Source organism: Saccoglossus kowalevskii, chromosome 14 (assembly GCF_978046115.1).
Source record: "Saccoglossus kowalevskii chromosome 14, keSacKowa6.1, whole genome shotgun sequence".
Lineage (NCBI taxonomy): Eukaryota > Metazoa > Hemichordata > Enteropneusta > Harrimaniidae > Saccoglossus > Saccoglossus kowalevskii.
Genome location: NC_140654.1, coordinates 215,098 through 235,570, shown reverse-complemented (window position 1 = coordinate 235,570; position 20,473 = coordinate 215,098). Strand labels below are relative to the sequence as shown.

At 36.9% G+C, this 20,473-nt stretch overlaps 3 protein-coding genes and 1 long non-coding RNA gene across 4 annotated transcripts in view; 2 read left to right on the top strand and 2 right to left on the bottom strand.

The window, feature by feature from the left end:
- The window catches only part of LOC100376219 (uncharacterized), a 57,593-nt gene that overhangs the window by 6,023 nt on the left and 31,097 nt on the right, over nt 1-20,473 (top strand). The window contains exons 2-3 of the mRNA XM_085507757.1: nt 14,627-14,727; nt 15,892-16,065. Of these exons, the coding sequence (XP_085363883.1) occupies nt 14,627-14,727; nt 15,892-16,065 (275 nt within the window). The remainder of the gene's footprint in view (nt 1-14,626; nt 14,728-15,891; nt 16,066-20,473) is intronic.
- Nucleotides 723-2,648, top strand: LOC146734354 (uncharacterized). The gene is made up of 3 exons (XM_085508193.1): nt 723-1,061; nt 1,905-2,120; nt 2,489-2,648. Exons 1-3 carry the CDS (start codon nt 817-819, stop codon nt 2,646-2,648), a joined length of 621 nt encoding a protein of 206 aa, XP_085364319.1. The 5' UTR covers nt 723-816.
- On the bottom strand, nt 2,456-4,050 carry LOC146734353 (uncharacterized). The gene is made up of 4 exons (XM_085507615.1): nt 4,003-4,050; nt 3,736-3,907; nt 2,971-3,119; nt 2,456-2,817 (listed from the first exon to the last, which is right to left on the bottom strand). The coding sequence occupies exons 2-4, from the start codon at nt 3,858-3,860 to the stop codon at nt 2,786-2,788; spliced, it is 306 nt and encodes a 101-aa protein (XP_085363741.1). The 5' UTR covers nt 3,861-3,907; nt 4,003-4,050; the 3' UTR covers nt 2,456-2,785.
- On the bottom strand, nt 8,298-9,210 carry LOC146734352 (uncharacterized). The gene is made up of 2 exons (XR_014931468.1): nt 8,978-9,210; nt 8,298-8,358 (listed from the first exon to the last, which is right to left on the bottom strand). It is a non-coding gene; the product is annotated as an uncharacterized LOC146734352 (long non-coding RNA).

The following is a 20,473-nucleotide window of genomic DNA, read 5'->3' as shown; positions in this document are numbered from 1 at the left end:
TAATTGAAAACACATTACAAGCAAGTACAAGGTCACTACATGAATGCAAATTCGAAGTAAGAAAAAAAAAAACGCGTGAGTATGGGGATATTTGGGACATGTACCGTACGGGGGAAAACGTGTTTGACGTACTCGACCCGTTAGCGTACATTTCAAATTGCAACGTATATTCAACGACTGGAACTACATGTGTTACATATTACAACGTATTTTCCGTGACTTAACTGATGTTATATTCAAGCTCTAACGTATATTAACCGACTTGACCGTATGAGTAAGTCCACACTTACAACGTATATTTAACGACTCAAACTGAGACTGAAACGAACGAGAACGTAACTGCAACGACTTGATCGGGGTTACCTTCACACGGCAACGTATATTCACCGACATGACCACATTAACCAACTAAATATTTCAACGTATATTTAACGACTTGAAATAAAACGAACTAGCGAGAACGTAACTGCAGGGACTTGGCATGTATATATACTCACGCAGAAACGTATTTCCACCGACTAGACCCGATGAACTATCCTGACATTAAAACGTATAAATACCGACTGAGCATGAAACTAAATTAAAGTGTACACTGAACGATAAATTCGTCAAAGATATTATATTTCAATAAATAAATTGGTGACAATACCGAAAATTTCATCAAAATTCACGCACCATGAGCTTTGTTATGGGCGATCAATGTTAGCATTTTTACCGGTGCGTCGATGCTCATTTGTCTGTCAGGAACTCCGCGTCATTTATGGGCGTCAAATCTGTGACGTCACAAGTGTGACCCAAACATAACCCTAAGGAATAATGGCGTCGCCAACTCATAGTGCTGAAAGTTCGTCAACTCCAAGTGATGCGTCGTCGCAAAGCCGTGATTGCGAGCTTGAGTTGAATTACGAGTCTTCTGACTTCGATGTCGAGGGTTCATCGGTTGACGGAGGTATACGGCCCTACCAATTTGAGCCCGAATTTAACGACGACAGTCACAGTGATTCTGCTGAAGAAAACGATGTCGGTGATGCTTTGGGCGATCGCCTGAATACTACCGAGTGGTAAGTGGTCGAATCAGCTGGTTTTGATAACATTAACTTTCGGAGTTCCGCATATTTTGAATAATTATTAACCTGTATTTCGGAGTAGTTTAAGTCCCAGAACGAAATGTTCTGATTACGTTCAATCACGGAACTCAGACATGTATAGCCCACTAAGTTTAATTTCATTTTCTGTATCTGATGACATTATATTTGCAAGTCAGTACAATACGATCGGTGACACAACAGCTACCATTTAAGCTTCATATTATTGCCCTAGTAGTTAATTACAATTTATGATTAAATTGTATGCATAGGAGCTTATATTTGTGATGCATGTAATCACAGTCCCTCTATCCCCAACTGTGATGTAATTATAAATTATAAAGTCGAATTTAAGCAAGACATTTACTAATTAGCCAAATTGAAATTATCTTGTATATTGGACATCCAGCATTATTATATTAGACAGATCATGACAACCACAACACATACAATTAAATTGTAAGGGGCCAGAATGTTAGTATTTGGGAGGAGACTTAAAAAACTTATTCCCAATAAGTTGCTGTGATGTTTTTGTTTTTTTATTTGAGACTTTGGGTGGGGTGGTGCTATATCGTAGAGGTAATGCCTAATGAATATTAAGGTGAAGACCATATTTTCAAGTGTCAGGAATAAATGATTTTGAAAATATGCAAAATAAATCAATCTTAAGATTTTGACAACTTACCTTTGATAGTTCTGATATGGTAATAATTTGTTCTCACAAATAATTATACTGTATTTAGGAGGTAAATAACAAGATAGTAAATTTCATTTTTGCTGAGATACCTGCTTCAAGTATATGTTGTTTATATAATTCAGGTGTCAGTGTAACAGATGCCATGTCATGCCCTCTGCTGAGGAATGTAGATGCTGTTATGAAATAATGCAGGTGAAAGCTGTCTGTGATGAAGTTCCAAATACAGCATGCATCGCAGAACATCCTGGATTTAAGCCAGTGTGTCTGGACAAGTATGTATTGCTAACAGCTTATCATGTATATAGACAGTACCATGGAACTATTCCAGAATCCTCTGAGTAAGTATTAAAAGTCGCACATACTGGTCTGGTATGAACACAATTTTATTAGGACAAAATATATCATGGTTTTTGTTACACTGAAAATGTATTATGGTAGATGTGCATAAATGTTAATGAATGTCAGGCCAATTACAATTATGTTTTGCTAGAAATTTCTGAACTTTGTGAACTGAAAATGGTTGACACATAAATATGTACAACCAGAACCTCAGTATTTTGTTGAGGGCCATACCAACTACATTATATTTGTAATTGTATACTAACAGTATTCTCTCATGTCCAATAGAAGTATAGGCATTTTATTAGGTTGGAATAAACTGTGTGCAGTAGACAGAATTTGTACATTCAATTTATTTTCCTTGCAGGAGATACAGATATGTTGCCTACAGGCAACTTGTCCGATGGTGCTGGGGATATTTAGGCAAAGATGTCAGAGTTCCACTCCCATCATGTGCAGTTCATCTTATCAGAGAAACATATCCTTCACAGAATGGAGTTTATCAGGGATTTAATTATGTTGATTAAAAAACCTCGACTGAAAGTCAGAAACTGCCACTTCTTTATTCGGTCTTTTGAACTCACTGCAGAGTGCAGGAGGTACTTTGTTCAACACATCACCTTTTGCCTGTGACATGGTACATTTTACCACTCTTGCAGTGACATTAGTTGTCACATTTTGTACATACATTGTAATCTGTAATAAAGAATATTTTATTTTTTTAATTATTGTTATTGTATTATTTGTTGAAAAACTGAGCTGTGGTTGTGATTTTAAGTAGCTTCAGTCATGCAAATATATAAAGCTGCTAGTGTACATGCATGTAGAACATTTTATACCAGTACTTACTGAAGGTAGGTTCTGTCTTTACTTGACGCACTGTGTAACTGCCTTTTTTAAATTTTGGATAAGTTATTTTATAGCAAGGATTTCCCTCCTTAGTAACAGCAGCATGTCGCCCACCATTTTCATTATAATGCATTGCTGCCAAGACAAGCCTATAAATAAAACAACCATGCATTATGATATACTGTATTTTACCACTAAGGACTTAATAGAATTACAAATTCTGAGTGTTAGAATACTTGTTACATACTACATCAATTGTGATTGCTAACTTTTGAAGTTAGAAGGCTCTATCATAGGGATAAGACCTGTCAGTAAATAATTAAAGTCAAAGACAGTAATGAGAACTTGTGTATTACACACGTCTCCAAACCTGTTGATTTGTAAACAATATGTTGTTCTCTGTTTGATTGTAGAATTTAATGTGATAAAACTAATGTGATTGTACTAATTTAATCTACTAATTTGTTAGCCAGAACTACCAGGGCCAATGTTTTTTCAAAAATGTTGAATTTCAGGTCGTCATTTCAATGTTAATATATTTTGCTGCTATTAGACAACTGTACCAGTTGGAAGGTAGTTTTTTGGGGGGTACACATTGTGAAATAATACAATGACAAGTTTCTTTTATGGTGCCAAACTTTATCAACATCACTCCAGCCTACGTTTCCAACTCACAGTATATTACAACAAAGCTCTTTTGACCGCAAAGTTACTTGTTTATTTTCAATGTTGATTAATACAAGTACGCAGTAACGTCGCAGTTACCTGCACATCATTCCATTGTATGAGAACCCATGCATCTTTGGGGCAAACTGATTCACCACAGAATGGTATCCTTCCAGTTCTGAAGTCTGTTGTATTGTTGACAACTTAGGTATATCTTTCTTCATTTGTCGAGAATTGAGGAGCGTTATCAATTTCTCTAAGGGTTTAGTTCCTGGAAATATATATATAATATTTAGGCATTATAATAACAGCATACATATACCACCCTAGTCAAAGTGTGTTAAAATGTGAATAAGAGAGAAATACCTGGTTTTAACCATCGCTTTCTTCTCTCTTGTCTTGTTAAATCCTCATGTTCACATCTGGGAAAGAAAGTTGCATGCCCCTCATGAATATTTTGGATGTGGTTTACAACAGATGTCCATTTGTCCATCATCAAATCACCATTTCCATCAGGTGTTGAGGCAGCAGTCCAATAAAGATGATTGGTGACACTTTTGATCCAGTCTTGTAATATACCACACTCTTTCTCTTTAGAAAGAGCTAGCATTTTTTTCTGTAGACCTTAAGGAATAAATCCTATCATCAGTATTCTGTGTTTTCAGTCATGATTATAGTTGAACTGTTGCAAGGTAATTTGCTGGTCATGTTATAAAATTGCACTTAAATTGCTCTGAATATTGAATATTATCAATATCACTGATGCTGTATTTGACTAAAATAAATTGAAAATATCCTACAAGGATTAACAATTTCATCTAAAATAATCTGTTCTACTCTAGTACCCATCAATTTTTGATATCAATAGACCACGGATAACAGTGGATCATTTGCATACCAATAGAACAATGGAAAAATGTTTAAGCATGATAAAACAGCTGCTCTCAAAGATTGTGGGGAGAGAAAACTGCTTACCTTTAGCAACATGCCACACATCCACACAGTGTTGAGTATCTGTCATGTTCTCTCTGACCCATTTAATTATTTGAACATGACGGTCTGTGACTATTTTGTAGATACATGTATTAATACCTTGACCCTGTAAATATGCCACACTCCTTGCCAAACCTTCCTTCTCCATGTGGCAGCTACTTTTCACCTCGTTACTCTGAATATAAACAATAGATTCAATTTAATTATAAATTGTTACTAGATTGGTGTTTACATAAAACGAGGTACTTGGTAAGTAAAATGTATAAATACCTGCACAAGCTGTATGTCAATCATAGTACCATTATCAAGGTCCATGACTGAATATGAGCCAAATTTAGCACTATGGCCAGGGGTGTCACACCTCCCATCTCCACCTATGCAAAGTGACCTTCCATTTTGAAGTGCACCATCAATGTACTTTCCACGCATGTTTCCCCATACTTCCATTACTGCTGGTTGGAGGTAGTAGCTTTGATGTTTCATGAAAGTATCCATTGAAATACTTGGCATATTCATAAACTGTAGGACACGTAAAGTTTTTGATGCTAATGCCCCAGCTAACAAAATTCCACAAGAAAGTCTAAGATTTCCACTTGGAATGGAACCTATCATGGATTGGCTGTTCCATTTTGTGCTTAGTCCACAAAAAACACAATTCTGCTCCACTCTTACCATTGTGCCACATATGTGTGTGATTTCACCTAATATAGGTGAAGAGCATCTGGTACATGTGTGGAATAAATTCATGAGTTGAGCTTCCCCAACAACAAACAATCTATTTTTCTGCATACACCTATAATTAAGAGAAATAAACTAAACTATATTTATTGTATAACACATTTTATTTTACCATAAACCGTGTGATCTGAAGCTACTCAATGCTCACCATGTTTACCTACTTTCATTCACAAATTTTCCCATTTATATTTTATAATTTTATTAAAACTTACCAATCATCAGCACTCGAACATGAAGCTTGTGATTCACATTCTGACTGTTCATACGTCTCATCAGAATCAGTTGTTGCATTGGACTCTGAACTTGACCAAGTTGTGTCAAGTTCATTGTCTGGGGGTGGTTCTTGTACTTGTATTGTTTGGTTTGGTTTCAGGAGATCACATTGTACTTGAACGCTTCTTCTTTCTGGAGGATGCAACATCTCTGTCTGGCAAACTGTAATGCAAATAACACAGTCAAGTTCAAATACAATACCAAATGTAATTGTCCCATCTGAAAACCTGGCAGTGTGATGGAGAACTTTTTTAAAAAAAAATCTGAGGGTAAGAGAAAAAAAATATATTCATTGTCAAGATACGAGAAAAAAATATTTTCAACATAAAATATTCTCCTAGCCTCCCCACATACAATACATACCTTTATTTGATCCAAAGGGCCTTACTTGTACACGCACACTTCTCTTATTAGGCTGCTTGTAAGATATTTGAGTACCATATGTTCTAACAGTCTTAGCCTTGGTTAAAGTCTTAAATGTGAAACAAAATTTAGGAAGTGATTATTTATTTATTTATTTATAAACACACTAATATAAACACACCAAGACGCTGTTTATAGAATACATACATGTTTTTCATGCAAGTTTCTCGCAAATGTTCAGTACCTGAATAGAGCTGTCGGTAAGAGAATCAGTGTCCTGTACTTGGTGGCTTGTGTCCTCGTCATGGGTGTCCTCTGAATACTGCAGAGTTACCTGTATTAAACAATGATTACAAATAATAATGTATGAAAAAAACAGACAAGTGAACGTACGTAATAGCATTACCGCCATAGACAGTCGTTATGTGTAAACGTAAACATACTCGCGGTAAATTCAGTGCGCGGCACATAGTCGAACATGAACGAATACAAATACCTACCCTAGCATTTTCTCTTTTAAGAAAAGCAATCCTTGGCCTTTTAGGTGTTGTTGTTTTTCTTCCGGGAACTTGTCCCATCGCACGCATAAACTTGTATTTTGCCAGGTAGCACTCGTCTGTGAAATGGACTGAGCAAAGCACAGAATGCTTCGTAGGACCATGCCATTTAGCTCTCTTCACCCGAACAAACTTCGTCCAAAGTTTGCTCAAAGACGGTCTGTCGAGGGGGAATGCGTGAAGCGAAACACCGTCAAGGTTCGTGTTCCAGCACCCGAAAGCAACGCAGCGTTTACCTCGTCTGTCACAACGACTTGACATTACTAGTTTAAATACGAAGCTCAAATGAATAAAAAAAAATCCCAAACGCAACAGTTCGCGTCTTTGGTTGCAATATCACTAAAATAAAACCGTAGAACATACACGAAAATCAACAATAACACAGCTGATCACGAACGACATTTACATACGGTTTACATATCAATGGCGGCAAACTGAACAGGGTGGTCACACTTATGACGTCACATCCAAGAGGTCATGTAAACGAGGTCAAACGGGGGGAGCTTACGTGCGATTTTAACAGAATCCGCTATATTTCGTAAATGAGTCATCGGATTTTAAAACAAATTTCTGGTGTTTGATATTTAAATACAAGATAGCAGAAAATGAAATAAAATCTAGCGTTCAGTGTACACTTTAACGATAACGTATTTTCACCAACTCAAACTATTGTACAGTTCGTGACGCTGTAATAAGTCCCAAATTTATTTGTTGTACGCCTTTCTTAGTCGTCCACCCCGGCGGGCTGCTCCCATGCGTCTGCCTGATGTCGAGGGCTGCTCTTCCGTACTTCGTGTTTGTGTTCCCACGGTGCGTTTTCCCCTCAGTGCCATGTTGTGATGAAAAGCAGCGAAACATTCGCCCGCGTGAAGGTGAACTTTACAAATTGGGCATCCTTTTGATGTTTCTGATAATCGGCCACTCGCAGTTTTTCTCCTGTCCTTGTTGCACTGCTTACACGATTTTTGACGCCCGGATAGTCTGCATATTTCGTGCGAATCCATGTTTTCACTACGAATAAATGACGTGTTACTTGGAAGAGAGCCAACTTCTCTTATGGATTTTTGAATTCTACTCGAGTGTCCACCAAACAGTTGTTTACCTGTGCGGATATTGAAGAATTTGTGCGTTACTTTAGTCGTGCGATTCAATGCCTTGAAACATTCATAAGCATTGACCAATGCAACATCTACATGTATGAGGTAACAGGCCATGTAGATCCACCAACGATTGTTTTTTCTGCCCGTGTGATAGTATTTTCGCCTTTGGTTAGAACGATCCACGCCACCCATGTGATGTCTGTAACATTGTAACGATACAGGCACGTGTCTCTGGTCATCTACTGCTTCTGCCAACGTAGCCAGTGGGGGATAGACTGTATTTAAAATCAATATTTGCGCGCTGTCATCCTGGTATGCAGTACAGTGTTCTCCCCAGGCTCAGAGGCAAGCATGGCGGTCTAATTTGCATGCTAATTTGCATACTAATTTGCATATTTTTCAGGATTCACTCTCACAAAAACAAACATATAAGACAGTATTAAAATGTATGAGAGACTTTATTTAAATTACATAATACTTTACATAATATACCATAATTTGACAAGATCGTCATTTAATGTGAACTGCTCCATAAAACTTAGTCAAAACTAATCCTTCTGAGTTTGTTGTGCTCCAAAAATTGGCTGCTTTACTGTAGTTAAACTCGATCGTCATAGACTTGCACGTTACTTTGTTCCATAAAGAAGATCCACTCTTTGCAATCATGTTGTGCTTTGAGCATTAACTGCACAACATTCCTAGTGGGAAAAAATGATAAATAATAAAAAAACAACAATAAGGATTGAGGTTCAAATAAATGTAAACATAACGATTGAATTGTGCCACGATCGGGAACCCAGTGCCGTATGGATAGCATTTCGTCTGCAAAACATGTTGTTTACATGTTGGTTTTGTCAGGTCAACGACAAGGAGACTCGGGAATTTCGAGTAAAAAAAAACATGAGGTCACTATTCAATTAAAATTAAAACGTAACGATAGAATTATGTATACAAATCGGGATTCCATCGATCATAGCGCGTGATGATAGCAGCTGTCGTTCGCAAGACGTTGACAGGCCGCCATCTTGGAAATACCTACACAGGTCAACATGTGACCGGAAGATTACAAAATTCGATTTTTTTTTTGCTTGGACAAATTATAACAAACGCGTACCCATTAATCTATGAAGATATCCATAAATAATCTAAAAAAAGTTGACAGTAACGAGTGATGTTTTTTTTTTCATGTCTTGTCTATACCAGCCTCGTGTCTAAGATGTTGATTGAAATCGGTGTAGGCCTACCATGTTCGGTGTTCTTACGATCGGCAAAACATACACACACTGGCATTTTATTTCTAAAATTACGAAATCTTACCTGAACAATTGACCTTAACCAGGGAAATGTCTTTTTCCACGACTCATCAAAACCAGCCTCACACCGTTTCCGTGTTTCTACACGCTTCCGTTTCTGTGCTGTGCTAGCGGTGATTGTACGTTTTAGCCGGGCGGCATCACCTTTTTTTCCTTTACATGTTTTGTCATATAGCATCTCGGTGTTTGCAACTTGAGTGACAATTTGTTTCCCATTGACAGCGTCTGTACTTCACACGTGTTTAACAATGGGACTGTTTAATTTGTCCCGGCAAGTTCAAACCGCCGTGGCGTAGACGGTGATAATTTATGCAGTGTTACGTGTGAGCGGGTCAAATGGACGTAAACAATGCATCCTATTAGCATGGCGGTGAAGTTGTAAGCATGGCGGTCCGAGCCCAAGCGTGGCGGCCGGGTCGCCAAGCATGGCGGTGCCGCCATGCTTTGTTCTATGTGGGGAGAACACTGCAGTAATATTGATAGTGTCGTCCGGTCTAGTTGCTGCTTTCATTTCACCAATTTTCAATTTCAGCTTCTTGCTTTTCCCTTCAGGAATTAATTGCGGCGGCATGGTTTTCCGATTTCGTCTGCTAAAACTACCGACCATGTACACTTTCTTGTCTTGTAATTCAAGGGCTGTGTTAACTGACGTAAAAAGCGAATCACAGAAAAGAATATGTTTTTTTTCTGTGAAGGGCTGTAGCAACCGGTGTGTTGTCTTCTTGATTGTCCCAGTTTCTTTCTTTCTCCCCTCAATTGTAGTTTTATATTTCACCCCCAAATATGGTTCAAAGTTTGCAATGTAAGACGTTGTCGAGTCGCACACCTGCCATATTTTGAAGCCATCACGGTCGGGTTTGTGGGGCAATCTCTGCTTAAACTTGGACCGTCCCTTGAATCTAATCATACCCTCATCAATCGAAATTTCCTGTCCCATCTGGTAGTATCGCCGACAATTTTCGAGTACGGGTTTCAGCCACGTGTTGATTTTATACAACGGGTCGGCCTCTGATCGTTGACGGCGACGTTCAATGTCAGGATTACGCTGTGGGTCATTTACTGGATCAGCTAAATGGAAATAACGCATTAGCATTTGAAATCTGGCCCGAGTCATTACAGATGCAATTCCCATGTTCTGCAGAAAGGGGTCACTCGACCAATAATCGTCGATTGCTGATTTGTGATCAACACCCATACATATCATCACACCAAAGAATGCTTGCATTTCACTGAAATTTGTATTACTCCAACGGGCATTTAATTTTTTTGCAATGCATTTTTGATGATATTTGGCGTATTTATTAGTCTCGGTAGAAGCCAGTTCTATCAGTTCTGGTGGGATAAATTTGTAGAAATATTCCACCTCACGAGCATATGAAGGCAGTTCGAAAGTTGGTCCAGGTTCGGGTTCAAAAACTGGAATAGTAAATATATCGCTGTCTTCCTCCGTGGCCATTCTCCATTCACCAGTGCCGGAGGCAACATAATTGAATGTAGCACCAATTTCTGTGTCGGATTCAATTTCAATGTCGCTATCGAGTACAGGTGGGTAACGTTGCTCTAAAAAATCGTCATTCTCAGCACGATCTTCATCGATTTCTGAATCTGTATCGTCGTCATTGCAACTATGAAGTCATCTGGTATTTTGTGTCGTAGCTCATTAGTTTTTTCGTCCAATACAAGTTCATCATCACGCGTGTCAATTGGCGATGCGTGTGCATACACAACACGTTTTTTAATAGTTTGTTTTTCGGGGAAACTCGCAAGTGTTGATTGTTCTGTATCGCATACATTTTCTTGTACCATTTCTTTGGTGACATCGACGTTTTGTTGCGTACTCGCTGGGTCGATATGTTCAGGCCCCTGCTTTTCTGCGTTGGCAGTTGTGGCGGATATCGACGGTTCCGAATCGCAAACATTGTCTTGCAAAAATTGTATCACATCTTCGACGGCACGTTGTATTTCAGCATGACCAACTTCCGTTTCTTCGGCATCTGCTTTGTCGGCAGCTGGCGATTCAACCACTTTACGGTTCGTCTTCGATTTACGTTTGCCTCCTGGTTTGCCCCTGCAGTCCTTCAAACGTTTTTTTTCTGTAATCGCATGTTCATTGACAGAGGAGACAGTCTCCGACTTGCGTTTGTTCTTATTCTTTTTACGCCTTTTCTTGAGTGGACTATTATCACTGGTGTCCGTGGTACGCTCGGCTGGTAACTCACCGACGTCAAATGTTTCCTTTGCTTTGGATTTCTTTCTTTTTCCACGCTTTGCTGGTGAAAAATCTGTCGTGTCAATGTCAAACTTATCACTCCCCGTGCCACTGCACGATTGACGCGTTTTCTTCAGTTTCCTTCTTGCCTTCATGAAACACTTTCTATCTGTATAAGACGGCATATTAACGTATGTGTCGGAAAGGAGGCACACAGCGAGTCTGGGCTTTATCTCACTTTCTTCAGCCATATTTATACTGAACGACCAGATGTCCACAAGACTGCATCTCCCCACAATTTGAATATTTATTGTTATGTAAATAAATATGTTATTTTTTCGAACACGGATTGGTTACAATTTGCATACACATAAAATTGCATATGCTAGCTCAGACGGTGAAATCACGTGGACTTTAATATTTCCCACCAGCTGTCCTGGTCATTTTACGTTGGTGATTGCCGACATTCCAAGCTCAGCCGTTGGAATCCGTTATGCTATTCATTCTAAGTGCCGGGACTATTTGCCAAGCTGGTCAAAATATGTTACTACCGTTATAACCGTGAATCGTGTCGTTCAAATACGGTTGTAAAGCTGCAGTTTGCAATATGGTCAAGGCGGTTTTTTTACGTCGTCGCAAACGTCGCGTTGTGACGGTAAAATAGTGAAATGAGCAGACAAGAGTATAGAATTACATTCTTTATTACTTGGTTAATTTATTTGACTTGGCGTAATCAAAAACAAATTCTCTCCCTCCATAATTTCGCAAGTGTAAAATATCAGGTTCCGTACAACGTATTATAAACGCTTGACCGTCTGAGCAACCTAAATAGCAGGCCGTTTTTCAACGACTTAACCAGTTAGCTACCTGGAGTGGGAAATTCTAGCATACCCATATTGACGGCGGTTTTTCACCGACTTGACCGGAAAAGGGTTAACAGCTGCCTATATAAACCACAACCCTGTTTAAAACCACAAACCACAATGGCTATAAGTTATTTTAAAAGGAAGTGATCTCCATTTCCTTATTTATAATTCTTGCTCATCATTCAGGTTTCACACCACGTTTACAAAACCTACATACAGCCAGAGACTGTAACAAAGGTGTTGACCATTAGAAATGCTGCTTGCGCTTGTAGTGGGAATGAGAAGCGGTGTGTAGAATTAGAGACAAAAAAAAATTACACAGGCAAAAAAAAAATCTGCATGCCTAAGTCTTATGGGAAAAAATATTCCACACGATGAAAAGAAAGAAAAATATAGTAAATGGGGAAAAAAAATTGCAATAAAGTGAAGCAAACAAATATTAATAATAATAATAAATCTTTATTGTAGAAAATTCATCCAATATTAAGAAAAATATATCTATATATACAAAACAAACTAAGAGAAAAAAAATAATTGGTGAAATATATAGTTGTAGTCATAAACATATGGGCAATGTAGCTACCGTAAAATCTGTATTAGAAGACGCAACCCTAATAGAAGTCGCACTCAATCTTTTTGAATAATTGAGAACAAAAAATTCATCATTTCTCATATGTGTAGATGCTCTAATAGAAGCCGCATCCCTTCTGTTGCATTGTACCATTTTAATAGAAACTGCGGCTTCTAATACAGATTTTACAATACGGTACAATTATTTTGTAAAACCAGTTATATTAGGAGAAAACTGAAAGAATCTGTGGTAGCACTGGACACTTCCTCACTTCCACTGAAGGTCAACTCTGCTGTCATTTTGGATTATTCAAATTCCAGTCTTGTTTTCTTTATGCAATTATCATTGTTTATGATCTCTAAATCATGTTGACTTTAGACTTGCAGAAACCTATATCAACTATGCTACACAATAGTTGCGTTCACGCACAGCTCCTTAGCACGGGCTAAGAGGTCAAATTCCTTAGCCCGTGCTAAGAAAACGTACATGAACGCTTAGCACGGGCTAAGGAATGCTAAGTATGGGTTAAATCTGATCTGAATTTAAGACGCGGTCTAGACCCTTAGCACGGACTAACGAAGTATGCATGAACGCTTAGCCTAGAGCTAAGCGCCCTCTGCAGCGACCTTTGGGTGTGAAAATTGTCCCATGTTCGTATAACGACTCTATTCCACCAGTCATTACTCCGCGCTCACTTCCACACCGATCAGGTCGCTGTAGTAGAGCGTACAGCAGCTCCAATTGTAGACAAAATAAATTTGGTTCACTGTCTACGATATGCATTAATAAAACTCTGTATTCTGTTACGCCCGTTGTATACTGTTTCTGTGCATCCAAATAAGTTGGGTCCGTCTTCTCCTCGCGTTCCTGTGCATGTCGCTTCGAAATTAGAACGAAACATGCCAGCAGCAGAAATAGAACCTTGCGTGTGTCATCCGTTTTTCGTTCGTAAATGGAGGCTTACCAAAGGTCACTGACTAATGGCACCCATTAGCCCATGCTAATGTGAACACAACTAATAACCTGTTTCAAATTTGGTGTTTGTTGAATAAACAAGATTAAAATTTGGTTCACATCAACTTTTCGTTGGAATGCAGATTTGATACGTCAGAAGTGTCAAACATAGCAGACCTTAACGTGTTGTTTTCTCTGAGATTTGCTGTATTTATGTAGCAAATCCTGACAAAGAGTACAGTAGTTTGGATCATCAGAATGGTTTATTTAATTGTCCCAGAGTTCTCTCAATTAATTTGAGTTGTGGATAGCGGGGAAAGTGGCCACAAACAAACTTTTCAGTTTGGTTTGGAATATGGTTTGTTTTGAACTGTTCAATGGAAACTTGACGACAGTGGCAAAATTGAACAAGACAGTAAATTGGTACACTTGCTCCTCTGGCCACTATGATGGTTGATGTCAATTATCACTTTAAAATCTGCTGACAGAGAAGTATCTCCTAACCAGGCAATAATCTTTGTGTTGAATTTGGTCTTCCTTTTTTTTGGCAGTCAAATTGATTCTCTCACACTTACAGCCATCATCGTTGTTTTTGTGAAAAAGGTTTGTGAGTGTGCAACAAAGCACACAAACCTGATTTGCATATTTAGTCAGCTGTGACTTACTTAGGCCGGCCTAAATATTCATGTTTGTGTTCACTCACAAAATTTAGGAAAACCCAAAATTGGATAAGCCTAAGTCCGGCCTTATTTTCTGATGGGAAACTACTAATAGTGGCTTACAATGCTGATGTTGTGTCTTTAAATCAATAAATGTGGATGGAGTGACCAGTGCATCTCTTTAGTCAATTTTATAGTTTCATTCAGTCTGACAGTGTTACCTGTTAGATATAGTAGAGGTATACTATTAAAACATTAATACTCACACATTGGCTTATTGTTTTTGTGACAAGTTAGATAGAATGGAATCCTATCTCCAATGCACCTGATATCCTAATTCTGTTTTGTTCCTGGCGATTACAATATTTTATTTTATTTTTGTGATTAATTTCAGATGACCTCAATAAAAAGCGAGTAAGACCACCGAATAAAAAGAAAATGGAGGACGAAGTTGATGCATTGATGGTTGAAATCAAAATAAAAGAACAAGAATTTGTATCCTTGCTGATCTACTATGCAGCAACAGATATATGTGACATACTGTAGAATACTTTATTTTCGCTTGGAATTTATTTTCGCTATTTTCGCTGAAGGGATGATTTCGTGAAAATAAAATCCAGCGAATATACTATTTTTCCTATATTTCATATTAAACTCATCAGAAATCAGTGAAAATAAATTCCATACAAAACGCCTAAAAAGCCTTTTCAGCGAAAATTAATTTCAGCGAAAATAAAGTATTCCACAGTACCCCTCAATAAAGCTACAAAAATTTCTTTAATTTCTTGGATATGTTCCAAACAAAAACACCTCCAACTGCCACAAAATTGCCAAAAATTTGTTTGTCTGTCCGTCCACTAATCATACAGTAAATCACCCTAATGAAGTTACAATAATTTGGTCACTATTATCAAATTATGATATGCTGGTGGAGACAAATACCAGTTATGCTATAATCAGCTGTCTATACATAGAATTACCAACAATAATATATTGGTATTTTTCTCAACTTGTAAAATTCGCAAAAGATTTACATAATTTGTACCATAACTAAAATATCATAACTTTATATTATTCAACTCATTAAATAATGTAATGCTAGCAGAGAACTTTTGATTGGTTTTTGTATCTATATGTTGTGAGGAAATCATCTTAATCTCACTATTAAAGCTACAGTCAGGTTAGCAAGTAATGTCATTTCATTCAGTAAACTGTGTATGAGGTATGATTTTATTGCACTTCAATTGGAGGCTAATGTGGCAGTAATAAAAAAAATGATTTAGAAATGTGTCTATGATCAATATACCATACAATGAAATGACGTCATATTTAACTCATTATATCTCCCGGAAAAAACAATAATGTGAAATAAACATGACGATTTTGCACGCTGACTGGAACATTAGGCAGAATAATATGTGGTTGTAAATCTTTCTTCCTCTCGCTTTCTAACTCTACCAACCAACATACCATACTTACCTAATTGTGTTTAAAACTTGACCATGATTGAATTGTAATTAATTGCTCGGAGTACAACTTGAAAGTACTGATAATTTGATCTCTACTTTGTGCAAAATACATCAATCTAAAATTAAAGCCTTGCCAGATGAGACTTCAGTACAAAGATTTGTTATGCTTCCTTAATTCAAGCTATTCTAGAAATGTCTTCAGCTTCGACCACCATCTAATGATGGGTCAACGGAGAGTCTTGGTGAACGAGAAGTTTTGCAGGCTAAACTGAAATCACTTTATTCTGACAAGGAGGTTGCAGTAGCAAAAAGAAAAAAACTTGATGAAGAACTGCGTGTGATCAACGCCCAGATTGCTAAAAAGGTATTTGATATTTATTTATTAGCTTCATTCCTCTTGAATCTCATTGTGTTTACTGTGATTGATTGGTATTATCTCTTTTATCATTGGATACAGTAATATTATCAAAACGTTTATTGAGTCAAATGACTTGGTAACCTGTTATTCATAAATAACCTGTTAGGTCATTCCATTAGCCGTGAACTTTGACACACCAGCTTACAAAATAGACCTTGATACTATTTAGGGAGAAATTCTAACATTTTGACAAAAATCAAAATAATTTAATCTGACCTGTATTCCACTGAGGAGGCTTAGTGTTCCCTCTTAGCCTGATTTTCTAAGTGAAATTTGACAATCTGTCTGAGAAACATTCCTTCAAATTTTATAAATATTGTATTCACCTGATTTCACATGAAACAACAGCATTTGTCAGCTCCACATTTGCTGAGGGAATGAATAAATAAAAACTTGTTTTATTTTCTAAAACTAGTTTTTTTGAGGTTTTTATTTTTACTCATTTCAAGTGTGTGTTTTTGGGAACAATAAAAACTGTTTGTTTTGTGTTTGGTTTTTGACATCAGTGGACATTGCTGTAAATTAAGACTTCTTCCAGCAAACATCACCAGAGCTATGCATCACTTTAATAGGTAAAAATCTTAAAGCATACCCAGCCAATAACATGTGTGAAGTTGTCTGTAATTGAGCGGCCACAATGCCATATAATGTGGTTATAGTGTCAAAGTTTATCTTGCTAATCATCATGGTATTAGGGGTCGTTTTTTTAATAAAATTATTAACTTATGTCACTCATACTGATTTTTTTAATAAAAACTTTGACCAGTTCTAAAGGATTATTTCGTAAAATCAGTGATTACAATAACATTGGGTTACATACAAGATGCATTGTTTATTGTTAGAAAGGCAAAATGTCTGTCAGTTTTTGGATTGATTCATGGCCAGAACAGCCAGAATTCAACTGAGTTAATGCAAAAAAGAAAACACTGTTACATCATTTTTTTTCCATACTCAACAGAGTTGTTTCTATGATCAAAATAAGTAACATTTTAATGATTCAGTATACATGTACAACAAATGGGATTATTGGGTTAATTGTGATTCTATTAAAGATGAGCTTATGTAAATGCAAATACAGTCCTCATCTTAGCTTTTAAAATTATTAATTACCTAAGGAATTACAATCCAATGTCTTTGAAATATATGCAGACTTTAGTTTATTATTGTTTTCAAGACCCGGTAAACACTATCGGTATTTTTAATACATTACAAACATGCAGACAACTATGGTACAATACACTATAAAAAGCAAATACAATGGGCTCCTTAGATTTGTTGAACGAAAATTATGAAAAAAAAAATTGGCGAAAAGGAAAATTGTACAACAGACTTTTTTTAAATATAACACAACATTGGTAATTCTAGCAGATTGAATTGTGGTATTATAAGTGTTGTAACAGTATATATCTGTAGATGTCTGTGAATATATACAGTTGTACTTCACAACGGCTGCCCTTTTTGTTCAATATTTAGGAATAAGTTAAACAAAAAAAAACATTCTTGCTGAAACCATGTTGTATTTGTGTCATAATAAGTATAACAAGAATTAGAAACTAAAAACCAGTTTTTCAGTCTATACATGTTAGCTTCCTTTATTGCTCATAGTTATTTTTAAACTGTTCACATCTGGAAAATCCCCAAGGACTTTAATGTTACATGTCTCAACATGCTTTTATTCTTAATTAGGATTGAACAAATTATGAATTATCACTTGAAATTTAAATATTTTTTTTTCTCATGGCTACCAGCTCTTCAATCGTAATATTTGCCAATCCATTGTAATATGGAGTTTATTCTTGCACAAAACTGACTACAAAAATAAATAAATGTCATTACTGAATTCATATAGCACACCCATGCAATATTTGTAGTCCAACAATGAAATTGTAGGTCTAAGACAGACATGGTTTTTTTGCCTCTGAGAACTATTTTGAGCCCTGTTTGTGATGCAAGATAATGATGATAATAAAACACATAACTTTTAAGTGTCATCATATTCCCACTCAAATTTAGGTTTTACATTTAATGATTAACCTCCATGGCTGAAGCACAGGTTGTACAATGTGTGCTTTTTTTTGGCATCATTCCAAGTGTCTCTCTATCCTGATGTCTAGAGAGAAGCAGAGTGGGTGTCAATGAAATGATGAAACTCATCCACACTGGAATTAAATCATTATTGAAATAATAACAGTAGACATGCTCTGACTTGTCTTTTTTTGTGGCAGATGGCAATAATAAGCATCATTTGTACCGGTAGTTATTGTTTAGATTTTCTGAATCGTGACTAATTATTTCCATTTTTATCTGCTGTTATATGTATCTAAATTTATGAAATTCAGTTTCAGTGAATTATTTGAAACCTGTGGGTTTTTTGAGCAGCAATTTTTCATTTATTGCTTTCATAATTTTTAGTCCATATAATTCAGGGATAAAATGACACACAAAGAGGTAAATGCTAGAATATCTATGCTATGCATGTATAAACAGACGTAGACAGCTGGAATATGAATATTTTGTAGACTATAAATCTTTATATTCTCGCTATTTGCATGCTATTACCATAGATATTCCATGTAGCATGATGTATCACTGTGCATCTACTTATGTGATACTACACAAGTAATATTCACTTGGTATTAGATGGATTAAAAAATATGAAAAGAATTTGCGAAAAGCAGCTCTTTAACCTTTCCACATTCCAAACATGAATCAAGACTCTATCCATCATATATTTGTAATCTATAACAAGGTCATATTCTGTCTATACAGTTCAGATTTAACATTGTGTATAAAACTACCAATGAGGTGAGAAAACATGCATCCAAATGTTGCCTCTATTTTTAGTCCCCGTTCGGACGTAGTCCGAAAACGGGGACTTATGGTTTGCCCTGTGTGCGTCCGTCCGTCCGTCCGTCCGTCTGTCCGTCCGTGATCACCTGTATCTCGAACATGCATGGACCGATTAAGTTCAAACTTCACTCATACATCACACATTATATGGGACATATGCACATGCATTTTATTCATGATCCGATTAACGATAGCCGAATAGCGGCCATTTTAAGGCCAAAAATGCATCAAAATCACACATTTTCACCATTCCGGACCCGGATCTCAGTTATGCATGGACGGATTTTGTTCAAACTTGGTACATACATTAAACATAATAGGACCTTGATGCACGTCATTTTTTTGGGGGGATCGGGTTTGAAATGGCCGACTGGCGGCCATTTTGTTTTAAAGAATTCAGTTCTGGATCCGTATCTGAGACATGCCTGGAATGATCGAGTTCAAACTTCACACACACAAGGTACATCATGTCACAAATATGTATGTGCATTTGTTTCATGATCTCATTAACGATAACCAAATGGCGGCCGTTTTAAGGCCGAAAATGCATTGAAATCGCACATTTTCACCATTCCGGACCTGGATCTCAGTTATGCATGGACAGATTTTGTTCAAATTTGGTACATACATTAAACATAATAGGACCTTGATGCACATCATTTTTTTTTCCGGATCAAGTTCGAAATGGCCGACTGGCGGCCATTTTGTTTTAAAAAATTCAGTTCTTGATTCGTATCTGAGACATGCATGGATTGATCAAGTTTAAACTTCACACACCCAAAGTATATCATGTCACAAATATGTATGTACATTTGTTTCATGATCTCATTAACGATAGCCAAACGGCGGCCGCTTTAAGGCCGAAAATGCATTGAAATCGCACATTTTCACCATTCCGGAACGAGTCTCAGTTATGTATGGACGGATTTTGTTCAAATTTGGTACATACATTAAACATAATAGGACCTTGATGCACCTCATTTTTTTTTTCGGATCAAGTTCGAAATGGCCGACTGGTGGCCATTTTGTTTTTAAAAAATCAGTTCTTGATCCATATCTGAGACATGCCTGGATTGATCGAGTTCAAACTTCACACACACATGGTACATCATGTCACAAATAGATATGTGCATTTGTTTCATGATCCGCTCAACAATAGCTGAATGATGGCCATTTTAAGGCCGAAAATGCATCAAAATCACGTATTTTCACAATTCCGGAACCGGATCTCAGTCATGCATGGATGGATTTTGTTCAGATTTAGTACAATCTGTTGTACATATACAGGTGCATTTCGGATCAGACCACGGAAAGTGGTCTGCAATTTCGGTCATGATCTGCTTTGAATGTATATGTCACTCAAATATGAACGGAACGGGGACGTGTCATTGACAATGACTTGTTTTTTATGAATGTCTTTAGTCCCGAGATGTATTAAGCTCAGTTGTCAATATTGCCCTTGCACTGAAAGGAGAGTATAAATAATTGTGATAGATTGACACAA

Coding starts and splice junctions, on each gene's coding strand:
- LOC146734354 (XM_085508193.1), top strand. CDS start 817: ATGGCGTCGCCAACTCATAGTGCTGAAAGTTCGTCAACTCCAAGTGAT. Junction 1,062..1,904: donor CGCCTGAATACTACCGAGTG/GTAAGTGGTCGA, acceptor TATATAATTCAG/GTGTCAGTGTAACAGATGCC. Junction 2,121..2,488: donor ACTATTCCAGAATCCTCTGA/GTAAGTATTAAA, acceptor TTTTCCTTGCAG/GAGATACAGATATGTTGCCT.
- LOC146734353 (XM_085507615.1), bottom strand. CDS start 3,860: ATGAAGAAAGATATACCTAAGTTGTCAACAATACAACAGACTTCAGAA. Junction 3,120..3,735: donor TACAATGGAATGATGTGCAG/GTAACTGCGACG, acceptor TTTTATTTATAG/GCTTGTCTTGGCAGCAATGC. Junction 2,818..2,970: donor AAAGACAGAACCTACCTTCA/GTAAGTACTGGT, acceptor TCTTTATTACAG/ATTACAATGTATGTACAAAA.